The sequence below is a fragment of the Globicephala melas genome, chromosome 3, assembly GCF_963455315.2.
Source record: "Globicephala melas chromosome 3, mGloMel1.2, whole genome shotgun sequence".
Lineage (NCBI taxonomy): Eukaryota > Metazoa > Chordata > Mammalia > Artiodactyla > Delphinidae > Globicephala > Globicephala melas.
Window position 1 is genome coordinate 154126840 of NC_083316.1, and position 18824 is coordinate 154145663.

Here is an 18824-nt window from a genome sequence, read left to right on the forward strand (position 1 = left end):
TGTATAGCTGATTCACTTTGTTGTACACCTGAAACTAACACAACATTGTAAATCAACTATACTCCAATAAAAATTATATATATATAAAAAAAAGCATGCCACCTCATCTGGGAGAACAAAGAGTGAATCTGCTTTTCTAAAATCAACTAAGGGGACTTCCCTGGTGGTGCAGTGGTTAAGAATCCGTCTGTCAATGCAGGGGACACGGGTTTGAGCCCTGGTCCAGGAAGATCCCACATACCGCGGAGCAACTAATCCTGTGTGCCACAACTACTGAGCCTGCACTCTAGAGCCCGCGAGCCACACCTACTGAGCCCGCTCACCACAACTATTGAAGCCTGCACGCCTAGAGCCTGTGCTCCACAACAAGAGAAGCCACCGCAATGAGAAGCCCCTGCATCACAACGAAGACTAGCCCCCGCTCGCTGCAACTAGAGAAAGCCCGTGTGCAGCAATGAAGACCCAACGCAGCCAAAAATAAATAAATAAAATAAAAAAATTTTAAAAATAAATAAAATAAAATCAACTAAGGTCTCCTTGAGTGCCTCCACATGCTAAGTGTTGGACAAGGCACATTTATATGGTATTAACCTAACTTAATCTTTACAATACTATTATAAGTGTGTTGAATTATCACCCAATTTAGAGATGAGCAAAGTGAGGCCCAAAGGCCCACTCCACCCCCCAGGTGAATTCGAGTCCTTCAGCTCTAAGTGTGATGAAGTCTCTCCCATGAGGCCCATTTTTGAGTTTCTTTCTCCTGTTACAAATCTGAACTCCTCTCCTGAAAGTTGTTCAGGCCTGGCCCCTCAAGAGGGTGCAGGAAGTTTAAAGTGAGCTTTAAACTGGGTCCTCTGTTACAAAGGTGCGCTCTGTGACTCTCCTTTCGGCTGTAACCTGCCTCCACACCATGGGGGGGGGTCACTCTCCGGCCCCCCTCACAGCCCTCTTCCTTCCCAGTGAGACTTGGTGGGGAGGGTCGAGCAGCCAGGGACCGCTACCTGTGGAAAGCCTCAGAAAGGCTGAGCAACCCCCCTCCTGCTAACAGGAGACAAGATGTGTCCACCAAGGAGACTGCCGGGCAGCTGGCAGCAAGCTTTCTTCCTCAGCCTCAGCCCTCCTTCTTCCTGTCCTTTCATTCTCTCTCTTCCTAGTGAGAAAGCAGAGAAAGACCACACTGTGGGGAGACTGGTTCCAAGCTCCTGAGAGGCCGAGACACGGAAGCGGGGGCGAGGGTACTTTTACCCCATAAAAGAGCCTGTGCCTTCTGGGCAGCCGGGAGACACACTACGTCATAGGAAAGGTGGGAAAAGAGGAAGAGGATAGCACGTTCACAAAAGGAGTGGGGCTTTTCCAACTAGGACTTGTCTTCTACTGGACCACTGTGAGGTGATAAAACCTAAGTCACTTAGAACTGGCTCATGATCCGTTGCACTGGCTCATGGGAGCCCCGGCCAGGGCAGAACACGGACATTCTGAGGATGTGAAATTCTGAGAATGTCTGTCCTGTGTGCAGCTCAACCCAAGGTTAGCAATTCCCATTCCTACCAGTGAGAAGCTCTGGTCAGATATACCAACCATACCATTTCTCTTCTTGGGTCATTCTGCTTTAAGAATTTCAATAAGTTACAAACCTCTTCTTGAAGCTTTGAATTAGTCTTTTCCAGCCCTTCTATCTTGGTTTGAAGATCCCCAACTGTGCAGCTGTAAAAAAGAAAATATTAAGTAAATGTGAACTTATAAAAGCTGACTGTTTTCCCAATCTGTAAACAATGAGAATAGAGATTCCTAGATTTCCTATATGAAATGGAGAGTCAAAGGGTCTCCAATTAACTCATAGATGAGAATTCTAAATATATATGTAAGCAGTGTGTGTGTGTGTGTGTGTGTGTGTGTGTATGTGTGTGTTTGTGTGTGTATATATATATATTTTTTTTACTGAAAAGTTTTCAATGTTTTCTCCAAATATGCTATCCATTTCTTGTTTAGCCAACTGGAAAGAAAACAGCATTTCCCCCAACACAATATATGGGAACCAAAACGCACCGGCAGTCATATATCTAAAGTAATATTCATAACAAAATATTGGTACTTTTGGGTAGTAGGATCAAAGGTGATTTTTAAATCTTTTTTATACTTTGTCCCATTTTTCACATATTCTTTAAGTAATATGCACTACTTTCATCCTGAAAAATATGTAAAAGCTAATGTAGACTTGACAAACAACAATAATAATAACCACAACAATAATAGTAGTAGTTTTCTTTTTGGACAATATGTCAGGCCCTGTTTGTTCTAAGCACTTTAAATGCGTCAACTCCCCACAATTCTGTGAGGCAAATCTTATTGTTAATCTGTTTTACAGATGAGGAAACCATAACTTTATATCGAAAAACTCACTTAACTTCATACCCCTATGAACCCAGGTGGTCTGGCTCCAGAGCCTGCACTTTTAGGCAACAGACCCTACTACCAAAAACTGGGGCTTTTTGCCGGTGAGGGGGGTACCAAGAAACAAACCTGACAAGGCTAATGAACCAAGGTTCAAGAACTGGGTGGGAGAAAAATAAAAATACAAATTGACACAAAATGAAAAAGTCAACAAAACAAAACATATGGAAGGAATTACAAGTTTTAAGAGTATGCCATTTTCAATTCTGTACCAACTACATAACTTAGAAAATATCAACAAAATTTCTATTTTTCCTTAGAAAACATAAATTACCAAAAAAGATATATCCTCACGAGGAGAAAAGCTAGATGAATTAACAGCTAAGGAAAAACTGAAAAGCTGGCAAAGTATTGCCTCCATACAGGCTTTGAGCTTCAAATTTTCAAGGAGCAAATAATGCTCACGAAATAGAAGGTGTTCCCAGGCACAGAAACAAGGCAAAGCTTCCTGATTCATTTTGTGAAGCTGCATAACCCTGATACCATGCCAGAGGGGAAACTATGGAGCAACTATGTTAAGTTACATGTTAAGAGAATGACTAAATTATTAAAGCTATGATCAAGTAGAGTTTATCCCTATGAAGAAATCCATTAATAAACTATATTACATCAATAGATTAAGGGATAAAAGTCATGATTAACTTAATGGATGCTAAAAGGCATTTGATAAAATTCAACATCTATTCCTTATAAAAGTTCTCAATAAACTAAGCATGGATTAAGAATCTCACTCTCAAAATAATAGCCAGCATCACACCTCAGGAAAGCTCAGAGCAGCATACCCTAGGTATGTTCTGAAGAACACACTAGCTCCTTTGCCTGCTTCATTGGCTTTGGGGGCCAGAGAGGCTGCTCCCGCAGAGAACTGCTAATGTGCACAGTGTACTCTCTAAAGAGGGTTCAGAGAGAGAATTATTTTTCCCAAACATGTTAGGCTGAGAATCTCCATCCATTCTCCATCAAAACCTGCAACAACTAGTGTTTCATGAAACACAGGAGTAGCTTTCCAATTAAAATGAAAATTCAAGATAAAGATACCTGCTATCACTATTGAATTGTTCTCAAAGGTCTAGCCCAGTGGTTTTCAACCCCTTTTTCCTGCCCAGAACGTTGGAGGGATGTGTGTTGATTCCCAGCAGCAATAATGCTTCCCATGCAGTGATTTCCAACTATGCTGTGGTGGGCTAAGGGGTGGAGAGGTTTAATTTATTACTCTCTAATTTGCATAACTAGACAGAACAAAAGATCGAAGGATTCCCCAAAGCTCTTTATCAAGAAATCATACTTCTACAGTCTGTACACATGAGCACTGAACGACAACCTTTTTTCTTGGTTTGGAAAAAAGTTAGTTATAAATATATGGCAACTCAAAAAGGTTCCATGAGGCAATTATCGGGCACTGAGAATGAATTGCAACACTGGAAAAAGGAGGGAGTCCTACCTTAAGTGCCGGTTAAGTTCTTCCACATAATTTTTTTGATCAAGGACATCAGTAATTCTTTCATGCCTTTTAAAAAGAACATAAAAAGAGAGAAATTCTTTTTACTCAGGGTTAATACTTTTAATTGTCCCCCAACCTTCCAGTCACCTTGTAGGAGTACCAATGTCATCAGGAAACCAAGAGATGGTCAGAGCTTAGTAATGTCTGCACGGTCCTAAGTGAACCAGCAAGGCGGGCTAGGAAGACATGGGACATACTGGAAACAGGCTGCCTGGAGAGGAGCCTCCCTGCAGACGCTCCTCCCATCTCTCCCCTAGCATTTGAGAAAGCCACTGGCAGGCAAGGGAGAAACACCAAAAGCCACATGTAAATGGCTCTCCAGTTAGGAGATGAAGCAGCCCTTGTTATACTGAAGGAAAAGAAGCTGCCTCAGAAAAGACGACCACAAGACTCTTCAAAACACAAAGCTGATTAGTCTGGGTTAAAAAAAAAGACTCTGGGAACTCTTTGGCAGTCCAGTGGTTAGGACTCCACACTTTCACTGCCAAGGGGGTAGGTTCAATCCCTGGTCAGGGAACTAAGATCCTGCAAGCTGTGCAGCATGGCCAAAAAAAAAAAGCAAAAAGCAAAAACACAACACAACGAAACTTCATACATCTTTATAAAAAAAGCAAAAAAGACTTTATCATTTTAAAGTTAGGCTCCTCCCACCAATTTCTTTACATACATATGTACATAAATGGGATCATGTGACCCAGGTTCATGCCACAGGTGCTGGATTTGCTGGTCAGTGCAGTCATTTTTTTTTTTTTTACCTTTCTGCCCTTTACATAGCTCTCCCAGGTAACACATACTGATAGCTTGTTGAGTATCCTATGTGTATATAATCATAATATCTATATTTTTACATATAGTATATGCAATTAAAATATATATTAGAGAATTTGGGGGTTTTAAAAAAATGGGATATATATACTTCTCAGTATTATACTTTTCTCACTCAATAATACCTGTGGAAATCCCTCTAAATCTACTATACAGTAGGTCAAATTTGTTTTTCTTTCATGTCTGTATAATACATAGTGTGGAATACTTCAGATGTTCTACAATTCATTCAATTGCAGATGTCCCTAGGTATCCACAGGGGACTAGTTCCAGAACCTCTGTGGATACCCAAATCTGCAGATGCTCAAGTCCCTTATACAAATGGCATAGCACAGCTGACCCTCTATATCTGTGGGTTCCACATCTGCAGGTTGAAAGGCTGACTGTATTCCCTTAATAGTGGATAATCAGTTTATTTCCAGTTCTTTTTGACATTAAGAATGTATTTTAAATTTCAAGTGAGTGAATCCTTGTACTGTGGGTGCATGAAGCATTAATGGGATTCCCGCTGGTCCCTTCCTTGGTAAGGTGCACTGCCAAGGCACTGAGAAGGAAGAGTTCTCATTACAAAGACATGTGAAAGACAGGTAACAGATGTACGTGGTAAAATATTCAAACACAGCGCAAGGGTTTACAGTGAAACTCCCTCCCATGCCTGTCTCCTGACCTCTTCCCCACAGGTGGCCTTGTTTTCAGGTCAATGTGCCTCTCTAGAAATGATCCACGTATATGGAAGTACAACATATAAATATGGATGTATGTCTTTTTTGTTATAACATAAATGGTAGCATGTTATATACATTGTTTGCTCTTTTTTCTTTTCTTTTTTTTTTTTTTTCCAGGATAACTTCTTTTAATGCTCTTGTTAACAAGGATGAGGTAGAGCTACAATGTGGCATGAAAAGACACCCAAGACACAGTAGGATCAAAGAATAAGTCTAGTGGCAACTTAAATATATAATAGTACCTTTCCATTTACATCCAAACCATAAAGCAAATTACACTACCAAAAAATATATGCCTGCAAGGCAGTAAAGAAAGGCTTGGAAGGAGTCATGCATGAGTAGCTTCCTCTGAAGAAGCAGGGGGAGTGGGACTGAGATGGAGACGAGGGGATGGTGTTAATGGGGAAATTTGCCTTGTACTCTCTATTCTTCCACAGAGCCTAATTCCTTAAACAATGGGAATAGGAATGTATTACCACTGTAATTAAAAATAGCTAAATAAAAAATAAAAAATCAAACAACACAAAAACAAAAGTAGCATTCTTTGCCAACAGTTACATGAAAAGATGCAGCATCACTAATCATCAGGGGAATGCAAATCAAAAACCACAGTATGCTATCACGCCACACCCGTTAGAATGGCTATCACCGAAAAGACAAGAAGTAATAAGTGTAGGCCAGGATGCAGAGAAAAGGGAACACTTGTGCACTGTTGGTGGGAATGTAAATTGGTGCAGCCACTATGGAAAACAGTATGGCAATTCTTCAAAAAACTAAAAAATAGAATTACTAAATGACCCAGCAATTCCACTTCTGGGTATTTATCCAAAGAAAATGAAAACTAACTTGAAAATGTATATGCACCCCCATGGTCACTGCAGCATTTTTTATAACAGCCGAGATAGGGAAACAACCTAACTGTCCATCAATGGATGTGGTATATTCATATAATAAAATACTATTCATCCATTAAAAAAAAGGAAATCCTACCATTTCTGACAACATGAGTGGACTTTGAGGGCATTATGCTAAGCGAAGTAAGTAAAACAGTGAAAGACAAATACCTTATGATCTTACTTATATGTGGAATCTAAAATAAACACAAAACCAAACTCACAGATACAGGGACTGGTGGTTGCCAGAGGTGGGGGGGGTGGGGGAGTGGGTGAATGGGGCCATAAGGCACAAACTTCCAGTAAGTAAGTCCTGGGGATGTAATGTACAGCATGGTGACTGTAGTTAATAATACTGTATTGCATATTTGAAAGTTGCTAAGAGAGTGGATCCTAAAAATGCTTATCACAAGAAAAATTTTTTGTAACTACGTATGGTGATGGATGTTAACTAGACTTATTGTGGTGATCATTTTGCAATATATACAAATATCAGATCATTATGTTGTACACTTGAAACTAATAATGATGTTATATGTCAATTATACCTCAATTTTAAAAAAGGAGCATTCTTTGCCAGAATTTCATTAAAAACGTGAAGAACAGCATACAATACAGAACTTACTCTTTGCCACCATCAAGATCCTGCACATCCTTAATGTAGAGAGAAAAATCGATCACTCCAACCTGATTGAAATAAAATGTACCAGTTTAAGTGAAAAATAACTTTTCGCACTTTCCACAAACCTTACAGTCTTTAAAATTCAGGGTATTTACCTTCCTATCTCAGGATAAAACAATAGGATTGTTAGGATAACCTGACAATCAGTAGGTTAACCAGCTTAAAGCAGCAATCAATCAAACAAACAAACCAAAAGAAAAATAACCCCATCACCTTCTAAACTTACTAAAAATCAGAATTTAAGGGAATATTCTGAAGTTTTATTTATTTATTTATTTATTCAACAATCAAATTGTTGACAAAGATCAACAAAGTTCTTTGGGTACAAAGTAATAAAAAAAAAAAGAGACCTGTATCTCTAAAGTGGTGACCTTAACTGATAACTCTGACTCCTTCTTCCCCCAAACTGAGGTGAAAAGGTCCAGTATTTCAGGGAAAATTCTCTGCTGCTGTGGGGAACTAGGGGCTCCAAGACCCCTCAAAATCTCAAAGTCAGGGGCTTTGTCCAGAAATAAAGCACTTCAGAGAGAGTGAATGAGAGCCCTAGTCTGCCACCATCCACTCTAGTGTAAGTGCAGCCATTCCTTCGAAATACAGGAAAATTGGGTCCATCAATAGAGAAATATTTAAATCAGTCATGTTATAGCCATATTGCAGAACCCTATGCAACCATAACAAAGAATGCAGAGAATGAATATGTAATGAAATGAAGAAAGCTCCAGGATAAAATTTTAACTCAAAGAATACTATGTACAGCATTAACTCCTTATAGTAACCTCCCTTATGTTAAAACCAAAGCTATACATGATGTTTTCTGCAACTCCTCTGTTGCGCCTCCCACCAATCTATATTCCTGACCCTTGAACCTGGGTGGCCAGTAAGGCCTGTCTTTATGAGCAGAAAGCAGCAGAAAGGATGCTGTGACTTCTGCAGCTAGGTTAACAAAGGCAGTACAAGCTTCCTCCTGGCTCTTTCCCTTGGGCATATACCTTTGAAGTTCTGAGCTTCCATGGGAAAAGTCTGGCTAACCTTGAGGCACCACACTGGAGATCAAGTGGAGAGACCATGTGTAGACAGAGATGCCCAAGAAGCCCCTGCTGCTCCAGCCTCAGCTCCCTGAGCCTTCTCAGCCCAGAGGACAGAGAGTGAGAGTGCATATGCCTTCAGCCACTCCAGCCCCAGCCACCAACTGCCTGTGATCACAGGCATGCTTAAGAGTCACTGTGCTGAGCTCAGCCATCCCTCAAATATGAGGGACTGTAATCATTTAGGTGACTGTTAATTTGTTACACTGCAACAGAAAACCAGAAAAGATTTAATTAAAAACAAAACCTATGTATACATAAATGCATAGGAAAAGTAGAAACAGTCCCTCAAATTTTTACCATTATCTGTGGGGACAAGACTGGGACTGAAGGGGGAGAGGAGAAGGGGAGCTTGAATTTCACTTTTCACTTTACATTCTTCTGTAATTGCTTAACTTCTTTTCAACAAGCATGCATTTCTTTTGTAATACAAAAATAATTTAAAAAGAAATATATATTTGACTGGAAAAAAAGCAACAATAGAAGGAATGAGAAAGCATACCCAAAGTAGAAATTAATGGACTAGGAAACAAAGCTCTCCTCTCAAAGCAGAAGTGATGTGTAAAAGCAAGACCTGGTTCTTCGAGCTCAACACAGTAGACAAATCTCTACCAAGCATTACAATTTAGAAAAGTGAGATTTTAAAAAGCTGTAAGAAAATACTCTCATGCAACTAATAGATCTGAATGAAACAAATGATTTCTGGAAAAATATAAATGACTAAAACTTTTTCTAAGACTTAGGAAACCAATAAATTGACCAAAGCTATGCAAAAAATTAAAGTGGTCAAAGCATGAGGACCATAAAGCTTTTGCATAAAGCTGAAACTGTCATACTAGCCAGTTTTAACAAACCTTTAAAGAAAAATATTTCCTGCTCTAATAAACTGTTGTAGAAAGCAAGAAAGAAAAGAATATCATCCAGTTTATTTTATGAGGTTATACAATCCTGACACTGAAAAGTGACAAAGACAGTATAGAAAAGGAAAATTCAGACCAGTGTCACCTTTAAGGAGAAATACAAAATTTCCAAATAAACCACAGACATATTAAATCTAGGAGTATACTAAAAGAATAACGCACGATGACCAAGTAAGGTTTATTTTATGATATCACAATAGGAAACCTAAGAATTAATTCAATTATTATTATGGGTTAAAAAATGGATATGACATCTCAATAGATGCCAAAAAAGTTATTTGATAGCATTCAATGTTCATTTTTAAATAAAAATATAAAGTAAGCTAGAATAGAACAGTACTTTCTAAACATGAGAAAGAGGATCCCTCAGGGTGCAATAGCAAATACTCATACTTTATGGTGACATACAAGAGGTATTAAAGATAAGAATAGGCCAGGGGGCTCAATCACATCTATTACTTAATAAAAATCCCAATTAAATTTTTATTTTGGAATCTGACAAAATGTGTTCAAGGTCATCTGGGAGAATGGACAGCCTCAACTATATCTGAAAAAGAAGTACAACAAAGTAGGCAGGAGGTGAACTGCCAGAGCTTTGCTAATTAAAAGACTACGTTACTGGCATAGAAATAAAAAGATCCAGAGACTAAACAGAGAGTCCAGAAATAAGCCTCAGAGCATAATGGATATTTCAACACACGATAAAGGTGGAATTTCAAATTAGTAAGGAAATAATATTTGATACATGATATTGAGAAAACTTTACTACTACTGTAGTAATAGTTTACTACTGTACTTATATAAGAAATCTAGACTTCTACTTCACACTATGTCAAAACGAATAACAGGCAGATCATTTAAATGTAAAAAATATACATGTGATTTAAAAAATTAGGTTAATTTTTAGACATGAAAGGACCTTCTAAGCACAATACCTTAGAAGGTATAAAGGAAAAGTCCATTAAATATGACCGCCAAAAAAAAAAAAAAGTCTACAGGGAAAACAAGCCCCAAGACAGCAGAAAAAAAAAATTTATAACAAATATTCTGACAAATGGTAAATATCCTTAATCAATAATAAAGGAGTGGAAAAAGGTGGAAAACTCAAAAAAATGGGCAAAGGATATGAACAGGTGAACCACCAACGGCAAATAAAACATGAAAAAAATAGTTTATCTTCCTAGTTCTCAAAAATATAAATTTGAGATGAAGAGTTGTTTTTCTTTCAGATTAAAAAAGACCAAGAATGCTCACATGTAATCACAACACTCATGCAGAATGTGTACACTCTGACATAGCAATCTCAAAACTTAACCTAAGAAAATAAACAGACAAGAGTAAAAAGAAGTATGAGGATGTTTATAACATTACTGTTGTAACATGGAAACAACTTACATTAATAAGTATTGGTTAAATAAATTATGGTACATTCATAAAATGGATTACTATCAGTTGTTTAAAATGGTTTATATCTCTTGACATCAAGAGCTATGTGGAACATATTATTAAATAAAAAAATTGCAAAATGGTGTGCTTGGAATAATCATATTTTGGTTTAATGAAAAAAGAGAACTCCAAACATCTGTCTCTGAAATATAAATACACACATACACCTTTCTTCATGTGCTTCAAGGATGTATCCTGAAATGTAACACTGAATTAGCTCTTTCTGTGCAATGGGATTATATGTGATATTTTGTTTCTTTTCAAAAAAACTTCTTTGTATTTTTTGAAAAATATTTAACAGGCAAAAACAAGAAAACTACTAGAAAAAAAAAAAAAAAAAAAGAGAGGAAAGGTTACAATAAAAAAAGCTGACCTGGTCACGGAGGGATTGGGGAAGCTTTAGATTCATGTCCAAACATGTAGTGGGAAGAAGCCTGGGCCACTGCCCAGTTACAGATGCCCTGAAGAGGTGGAGATGAGGGTGGGGCAGGGTGTCCTGACTTACTGCCCCTGCCACCACAGGTTTAGGCCTCAGCCCTGGTCAAGAGGGCTGTCCCACCCCATGGGGCACTCTGCATCTTACTGCCTACTTTCATTTGTGCTCCATTTTACCATCTGACTTCCCAAATCTCTCCCGAGTCTATTTTCCCATTCCTCATGCAACCTGGGGCTTCCAGACTTGTCTGCTCAATGTTTTTGCTTTCCCTATTCTTGGCTGCTTCTAACTCATGAACTGGATGGTTGCTAGCTTGATCTTTCTCAATCCCAGGCCTGATCATTTCAGTGTACTGCTTAAATACCTCCAAAGGTTTTTAAGTTCCAAAGTTCCAGGGACAAAAACTAAAGCCTCTAACATGGCACTGATGGCCTAACAACTGGGCCAGCCTCTACCTTCACTTCACTCATCGAGCATCCTGTGTTCTAGCCATGGAGAACTGTTTCCCGTTCCCAAACACGCCATGCTCGCTGTGTGTGCCTCTGTGCCTTTGCCCAAGCTATTTTTCACCCTTCCCCAAGACCTTTGCCAGCTGCTCCCCACTCTGGTCCAGCACAGCACCTTGCACAGCCCTGTGCCAGATGCCCCCTGCCATCTGCCCCTTCCTTAGGTTCAGCAGATCCTATGTAAAATCCCTGGCCCAGACAAGGCATTCGATCTGGAGTCAAAATTCCCATTTTACCTGAGAATCCAAGTCTTCTCCTTTTAAACAGAGGTTGGCATCAAGCACATTGAGTCCCACCAGCAGACCAACAATCACCATCCCTTCTTCCTCCATCATTAATGCCTCAGGCTCATAGAACTCACTGAAAGAGATTGATACAACAAGAACACCTTCACCACCCTTCTCTTGGACCTACTCTGCCTTTTCACCTCTTAGCTCATGGCCTGGGTGCCAACTTCATCAGGAGCCAGAGGCTCCCTTGTGTGAATTCCCTTCTTCCTTCTATTTCCTCTCCCACTTTAAGTGCTGCTATCTCTTCTCTGGCCTCTCCTCTCTTCCTGTGGCTTAAAATGGACTCCTCCTACCTCTGGTCTAGGATTAACTCCTCTGTTTGGACCCTGGAGCCCAGTCCTCCTCATCTCTTGGCTCCTGTGTTCCTGAACATCACTCTGCCCCTCCTGTCCACTCTGGCTCCTTCTTTTGTGTTGCTATGAACTACTTCTACACTTACATTCATGTCAACATAAAGTGGGATCCCACAGCCTCCCCCACCACCCATCCAAGGATAAAACTCTTCCCTCTTCCCTGTGTCCCATGGAACAACACTGGCTGCTTTTACTTCCTTACCTCCAAGTCACTTCAGCCATTACAGTGAGGCTCCATCCATTACTGCTCTGGTCACCAGCTATTAGCTAATTTACCATTGTGTGTATGAGTACATGAGAACTTATTATCCTAAGAATTAATTGTTTAGAACAAAATCTGTACCTCAGAGTTACTCAGTATAACAGTACTCAAAGAAGAGTACAAAGTACATGAACTATTTGAAACCAGTATTTATCATGAAAAGATATGTTCAATAATAAGCCATGACTTGAAAACAATGGAAAATTTTGGGTGACTGTAAAAGACATTTTCATTTCAGTTAGATAAGAGAATTATCTCTGGAGAGATTTGTTCCTTGTAAATGATCATATCCTGGAGAAAATTCCTCTTATAATGGTTACTTTTGTTTATAGAGTTATAAATATAAAAAATGAACCCAGTCATAAATTTCAGAGATAGACAGTTCGTCTTTACTGATGCCAAGAGATATAAAAGTTTACAAACTGAATGTGGAATCCTAAAACAGGTAATCTAGATATGTTCCCTTACAAAAAGCAGGGTTTTATACTTTAAAATTGCCCACTGAATCTAGTTCAAGTCATTTTTCCCCTATTATCATCCAATCAAATACCATTTTGTTGAAACTTAATGGAGTACGCTGTCAGGGTGCCTAATCTTAGGTATTTTTGAAGAACTATCTTCAAAATGACTTTTCAAAATGAAAATATACATCTTCATTCATAAAGACTTTCAGACATCAGTGTTCAAAAAATAAAATACTGCTATTTTAAAACTAAGCCACAGAATAGTTACATTTAATAATAATTTGAATAAAAACTGTACAATATACATTCTTGTTTTAATTCCGAATGATATACAGAACTGTGTTCTAATTACGAAGCAAAAGCTAAGCAAAGATAGGTGATGAAATACCTTAAGAGATGTTTATTGTCTATAAGCACTTTCAGATAATCTGCCAGTTTCTTCTGCATGAGTGCAAGATAAAGCCAAGCTCTGCCCCTTCCCACAGCTGTCCTGGAATTCAAGCAGAGAATCAAACTATTATGACATAACAATAATAACAACAAAAAACAAAGGGAAAAAAACCAACTTAGCCAAGGAAAAACACATGTTCACGCATACATATGCTGGTGAATGCAGAGAATGCTGTAATAGAGCTGCCCTGGGGGCTGGAGGAGCGCACTGTCTGGGAAGGCTGAGGAAATGGCTCACTGCATTCTTTTGGGTACTGTTTGAAGTCTGTATCATGGGCATGTATTCTGCACCACCCCCCCCAAAAAAAATAGGAAAAAAAATTTAAGCCACAAACATCTGATTTCTGGAACAATTAGATAAAACTTTGCGTGTATTCATAAAATTTCACAGGGAGTCAGGAAATACCAGGTTAGATTGTATAATGGATAAATTTTCTTTCAAAAGACGAATATAGAACGTAGTTGTTAAAGGGTTGAAGTCTCACAAGATTTCTAGGGCATTAGCTCAAAGGTACAATTTTATTTCTGATGTGGTAAAATACACATAACATAAAGTTTACCACCTTACCCATTTTTAACTGTACTGTTCAGTACTGTTAGGTACATTCATGTTGTGCGACCAATCTCAAAGGTGTGATTTTGAAAAGATCTGTTTTAAACATTAAAAGAAAAGAAAAGGCCTCCCAATTGTAGACCTAACACTATTTGAGGAAAAAAGATCCTGTTCTAAGCAGAGTAACTGCATTTGTAACACCCAAGAGAGTATTGGAGGTACTGCTGTAATCAATATCAGCCTCAAAGGGTCAGAGGGCACCCAACTTAATCAATACAAAAGACTGTATTCCCCCCTTCTCCCTTCAATAAATGATGTAAAGCCAGAGTAAAAAGAAAGGAAATAAAGTAGGAAAAAAAAAAGACATCTGATGTTGGCATGATAGGAAAAATGGACACTGACATGTGCTGCTTGGTGGGAGTGCAAACTGGTACAATTCTTCTAGCAGGCAATTTAATGACAGTAGGTTATCAAAATTCTACATCTAGTAATATAAGGAAATAATTTAGGAGGTACACAAAGACGTATGTTTGGGGGTGGTCACCACTGCACTGTTTGGATAATGAGAATTTGAAGACAACCACAAAGAGCAAAGTGGGAGGAGCTATACAAAAATGATGTGGATGACTATTATGGCAAAAGGTTTAAAATCTAATATTAAATGGGAAAAGAAGCCACAAAACAGTACGTACAGTTTAATACTTGTTTTTTTTCCCAGTTCCCCACCTCTGTACAATATACTGCTCTTAGTTTAGGTTCACTTCCAAAACATTTTTATGCATATGAAAATAAATATAAATTCTATTTTTCTCTCCTGTTTACAAAAAAATTAGTATGCTATATATGCCGTTCTGCAACTTGCTTATTTCACTGAATATCTGTCATTTTGAAAGTCTTTTCAGACACAGGGAATTTTTCGTTCATTTTTTCATAGCTTTAGAGTGTTTCAGTATTGGACTGCCCTATAATTTATTTAGCTGGTTTTTATCTAGGCTGTTTCTAATCTTCCGCTGTTACAAATAATGCTGCAACAGGTATTTCTGTACATGTGTCATTTTCATGTGTTAGATTTACGAGATAAAACTCCTAGAAGTGGAATTGCTGGGTCAAAGGGTAGATGTATTGGTGGTTTTTGTGGATAGTGCCAAACTGTCTTCCATGAGAAGCAGTGCAATAATGAAGCCACTGGGTGAGGTGGAGGGGAATAAAAATAGACTCTTATTTATTTGTCTGTCCGACTATGCAATGAAAGGATCTAAAAGGATACTGACCACGATATTAATTGTAGTTTTTTTTCTGAGTAGTAAGCTAACAGAAGCGCCTTTTTTGTTTCTTAATTAAAAGTTATGTAGGGCTTCCCTGGTGGCGCAGTGGTTGAGAGTCCACCTGCCGATGCAGGGGACGCGGGTTCGTGCCCCGGTCCGGGAGGATCCTGCATGCCGTGGAGTGGCTAGGTCCGTGGGCCATGGCCGCTGAGCCTGCGCGTCCGGAGCCTGTGCTCCGCAACGGGAGAGGCCACAGCAGTGAGAGGCCCGCGTACGGCAAAAAAAAAAAAAAAAAAAAAAAAAAAGTTATGTAATAAGAAAAAAGGTTGATTTTTGGGTTATTTTATTTTTTTTAGAATTTATTTATTTTTGGCTGTGTTGGGTCCTTGTTGCTGCGCGCGGGCTTTCTCGAGTTGTGGTGAAGGGAGGTTACTCTTCGTTGCGGTGCGCGTGCTTCTCATTGCGGTGGCTTCTCTTGTTGCAGAGCCTGGGCTCTAGGCGTGTGCGCTTCAGTAGTTGTGGCGCATGGGCTCTAGAGCACAGGCTCAGTAGTTGTGGCACACAGGCTTCGTTGCTCCGCGGCATGTGGGATCTTCCCAGACCAGGGATCGAACCCATGTTTCCTGCATTGGCAGGCGGAGTCTTAACCACTGTGCCACCAGGGAAGTCCCAAAAAAGGTTGTTTTTTATTTTCAAACAAGAGAGAGACAAGCTTTGTCTGTTATCTGGGTTTAAGTGCCAATCTTAAGTGTAACTCATTCATTGTGTAACAGTTTGTTTAATAATAAACCATGACATGAAAACAATGAAATATTTTGGGTGATAGGCCATACTGTAAAAGATATTTTTATCTCAATTAGACAAGGACATTAAACTCTAGAGAGATGTCTCTCAGGATGCAAAGTTCGTCACGCAAGTTTCAAACCACCTTAGAGCAAATAGTCTCTACCCTCATAAAAAATTCTGGTCATAACTTCCAAAATACTGCAGAAATTTTAGAACTTTTGTTACTATTTAATGAAATAGTAAAAACACTGCAGCTCTTTATAGAGCAAAGCAGTAGCCTTTTCTCACATGGCTCCCAACAAGGCTACTCCTCCAGAGGCGTCAAGAGGAGGGAGCTACTATGTATTTCCTTTTCGGCAGACAGAGGGAGGATTTTGGTACTTAAGCTAGTTACCTGTTTAGCATCCACAGGGAACAGAAGCAGTGAGTTTAGCTGACAATAAGCTCTTTGTTAGCACAACAAGACTTCAAAAATGCCTCCTGTGCCTAAGTGGAAATAGCCTGAGTGCAGGAGGAGGGAGACCCCTGCTCCATCCAACCAGACCACCCAGAGACACAGTCTAGTGCTGTACTCTTGAGGGAGTGAGCTTGCTGGAAGGGAATGGACAATAGGACCACATAAAGAACAAGCGAAGGGACTTCCCTGGTGGCGCAGTGGTTAAGAATGCAGGGGACATGGGTTCGATCCCTGGTCCGGGAAGATCCCACATGCCAGGGAGCAACGAAGCCTGTGTGCCACAACTGCTCAGCCTGCGCTCTAGAACCCGCGAGCCACAATTACTGAAGCCTGCGTGCCTAGAGCCTGTGCTCTGCCACGAGAAGCCACTGCAGTGAGAAGCCCGCACACTGCAATGAAGACCCAATACCACCAAAAAAAAAAACTGAAGAAACAAGGCAGAAGACGTAGGAGGCTCATGAGGGGGTCACCAAATAAATATATGAAAGGTTGTCGCCTGCTAAAGGTTTTCACCTTAGGTGGTATAGGCCCAGAGGGATGAACCAGGGACAGAGACAGAAGGCTTAAGTCCTATGAATGCACAGGGCTCAGCAAAGATGGAGTTTAGTGGGATTTAGAGGGCTTCAGAGACCAGCAGACCTGTGTTTTCTTCCTGGTTCCACCTCTCCCTTGCCGAGGGACCTGGAGCAAGTTACTTAACTACTCTGAGTCTCAGTTTCTGCACTTGTAGATGGGGACACCAACAGCTTAGTTCCTAGTGATTTGTGGAGGATAAAACGAGATAATGAAATGTCCTTAGCACAATGCCTGGCACATGGCAGGCTCTTAGTTAATTGTGGTGGCTATTATTATTATCTAAAAATGGGATAAGCTGGCTCTGCAGGAGAAGGTCAAACAGAGGCTGGACAGTTGAGTCCCCTGTGAAAGACTCTGCCGGGAGAACTTTTGCATTGGCCTAAGGATCTCCAGGGCCCCTTCTCAATGCAGATTCCACGATACACCTTTTCGTGTTCCATTCAGTTTTTTATTTTGAGCCTATACATAGGGATCCCAAGGGCAAACCGAGATAAGGCAAAAAGGCAAAATTCATTAGTGCCAGCCTTTCCACAAATGTTTCTTATCCTGGAATCTAAAATCTGTTCCAAACTGTATTATTCAGAAAACTGCCCAGGTGCATCTGTCTTTTTTTTTTTTTTTAAACATCTTTATTGGAGTATAATTGCTTTTTAATGGTGTGTTAGTTTCTGCTTTATAACAAAGTGAATCAGCTATACATATACATATATCCCCATATCTCCTCCCTCTTGCGTCTCCCTCCCACCCTCCCTATCCCACCCCTCTAGGTGGTCACAAAGCACCCAGGTGCATCTGAAGCAGCAATTCCAGGAGTGTAACAACTCTTTTTCCTCCTGTAACTGCTCTTTGGGTGACAACACCTTTTCACTATTTGACCTTGTACGACACGCAATCACTGTCCCCATTTTAAAGAAAAGGAAACTGTGGCTCAAGAAGGGCAAATTTTCTCAAGCTTATGTGGAGAATGAGCAGCAGAGCTGGGACTAAAGTCTAAGTAGAGTGTAGCTTTTGCTACAATTTGTTCTAAATTAGAAAACGCTTTATCAGCAAGGAATAGAGAAATTGATAAATACAAGGAAGTTTTCTTAAAACATCAAATTGATGTAACTACTTCTCACTCACTTTAATTCTGGCAGATTTCTGACACTAGTGGCTATATCTGATGCTTCTGGACAAAGTTTCTCCACCAGCTCCAAAGGACCAAAGAAAGATTTATTTTGGCCAATAAAACTCTTCTTAACTAAAAGGAAAACAGAAGTGTTATTCATAAGAACAGGTTGCAAAATGTCTTCAGGGTCCCACAGTCTCTCTCCCAAAAGCCAAATGAATGCTGTGGAGCTGCACTGCTTACTCCTTCTGATTCAGTCTTGGGGACTGGGAAAGGCCAGGTACCAAATGAGCTCTCCCTTCCTCTAATGAAAGGGTTTCTCTGATATACCCACTAGGCTCTTTCTTTCAAGTATTTATTGACCATGAAATAAAACAAGTGGTCAAATGATCACCTGTGAAATCCTTGCCCTTTCTCCCTCCTATGCCAAAGTCAATTCTTGATTTCAAATCATCACCACCATCCCTCATCTGAACTGCTGCAATAATCTCCTAATGGGTTTCCCTGCTCCTAATACCGTCACCTCCCCACCTTTCTAATCTGTCCTCCACATAGCTGGAAGTTCTTTTACAAATGTAAGTTAGATATTGTTTTTCCCTTGCTGAAAATCCTCTAAATACTCTTAGAATAAAATCCAGCTCCTCACCTGACCTATAAAGGCCTACCGTGATCCAGCCCATCCCAACTGCCCTGACCTCACCTACTCCTTCTCAGCATGCCTCAGTTACCTGGTGTCTTCCTGAAACCAAGGTTGGTCCCCCTCAGGACTTCGCTCCTGTTTTGTTCTGTC

At 39.8% G+C, this 18824-nt stretch overlaps 1 protein-coding gene across 2 annotated transcripts in view; it reads right to left on the reverse strand.

Annotated features, from left to right (window-relative positions):
- Window positions 1–18824, reverse strand: part of RUFY1 (RUN and FYVE domain containing 1) — a 56011-nt gene that overhangs the window by 26939 nt on the left and 10248 nt on the right. For both annotated transcript variants that reach the window (XM_030844713.3, XM_060296728.2), the window contains exons 3-8: window positions 18049–18166; window positions 13228–13329; window positions 11707–11830; window positions 7021–7082; window positions 3893–3958; window positions 1635–1704 (exon numbers count right to left, since the gene is read on the reverse strand). In XM_030844713.3, coding sequence (XP_030700573.1) covers window positions 1635–1704; window positions 3893–3958; window positions 7021–7082; window positions 11707–11830; window positions 13228–13329; window positions 18049–18166 — 542 coding nt within the window. The remainder of the gene's footprint in view (window positions 1–1634; window positions 1705–3892; window positions 3959–7020; window positions 7083–11706; window positions 11831–13227; window positions 13330–18048; window positions 18167–18824) is intronic.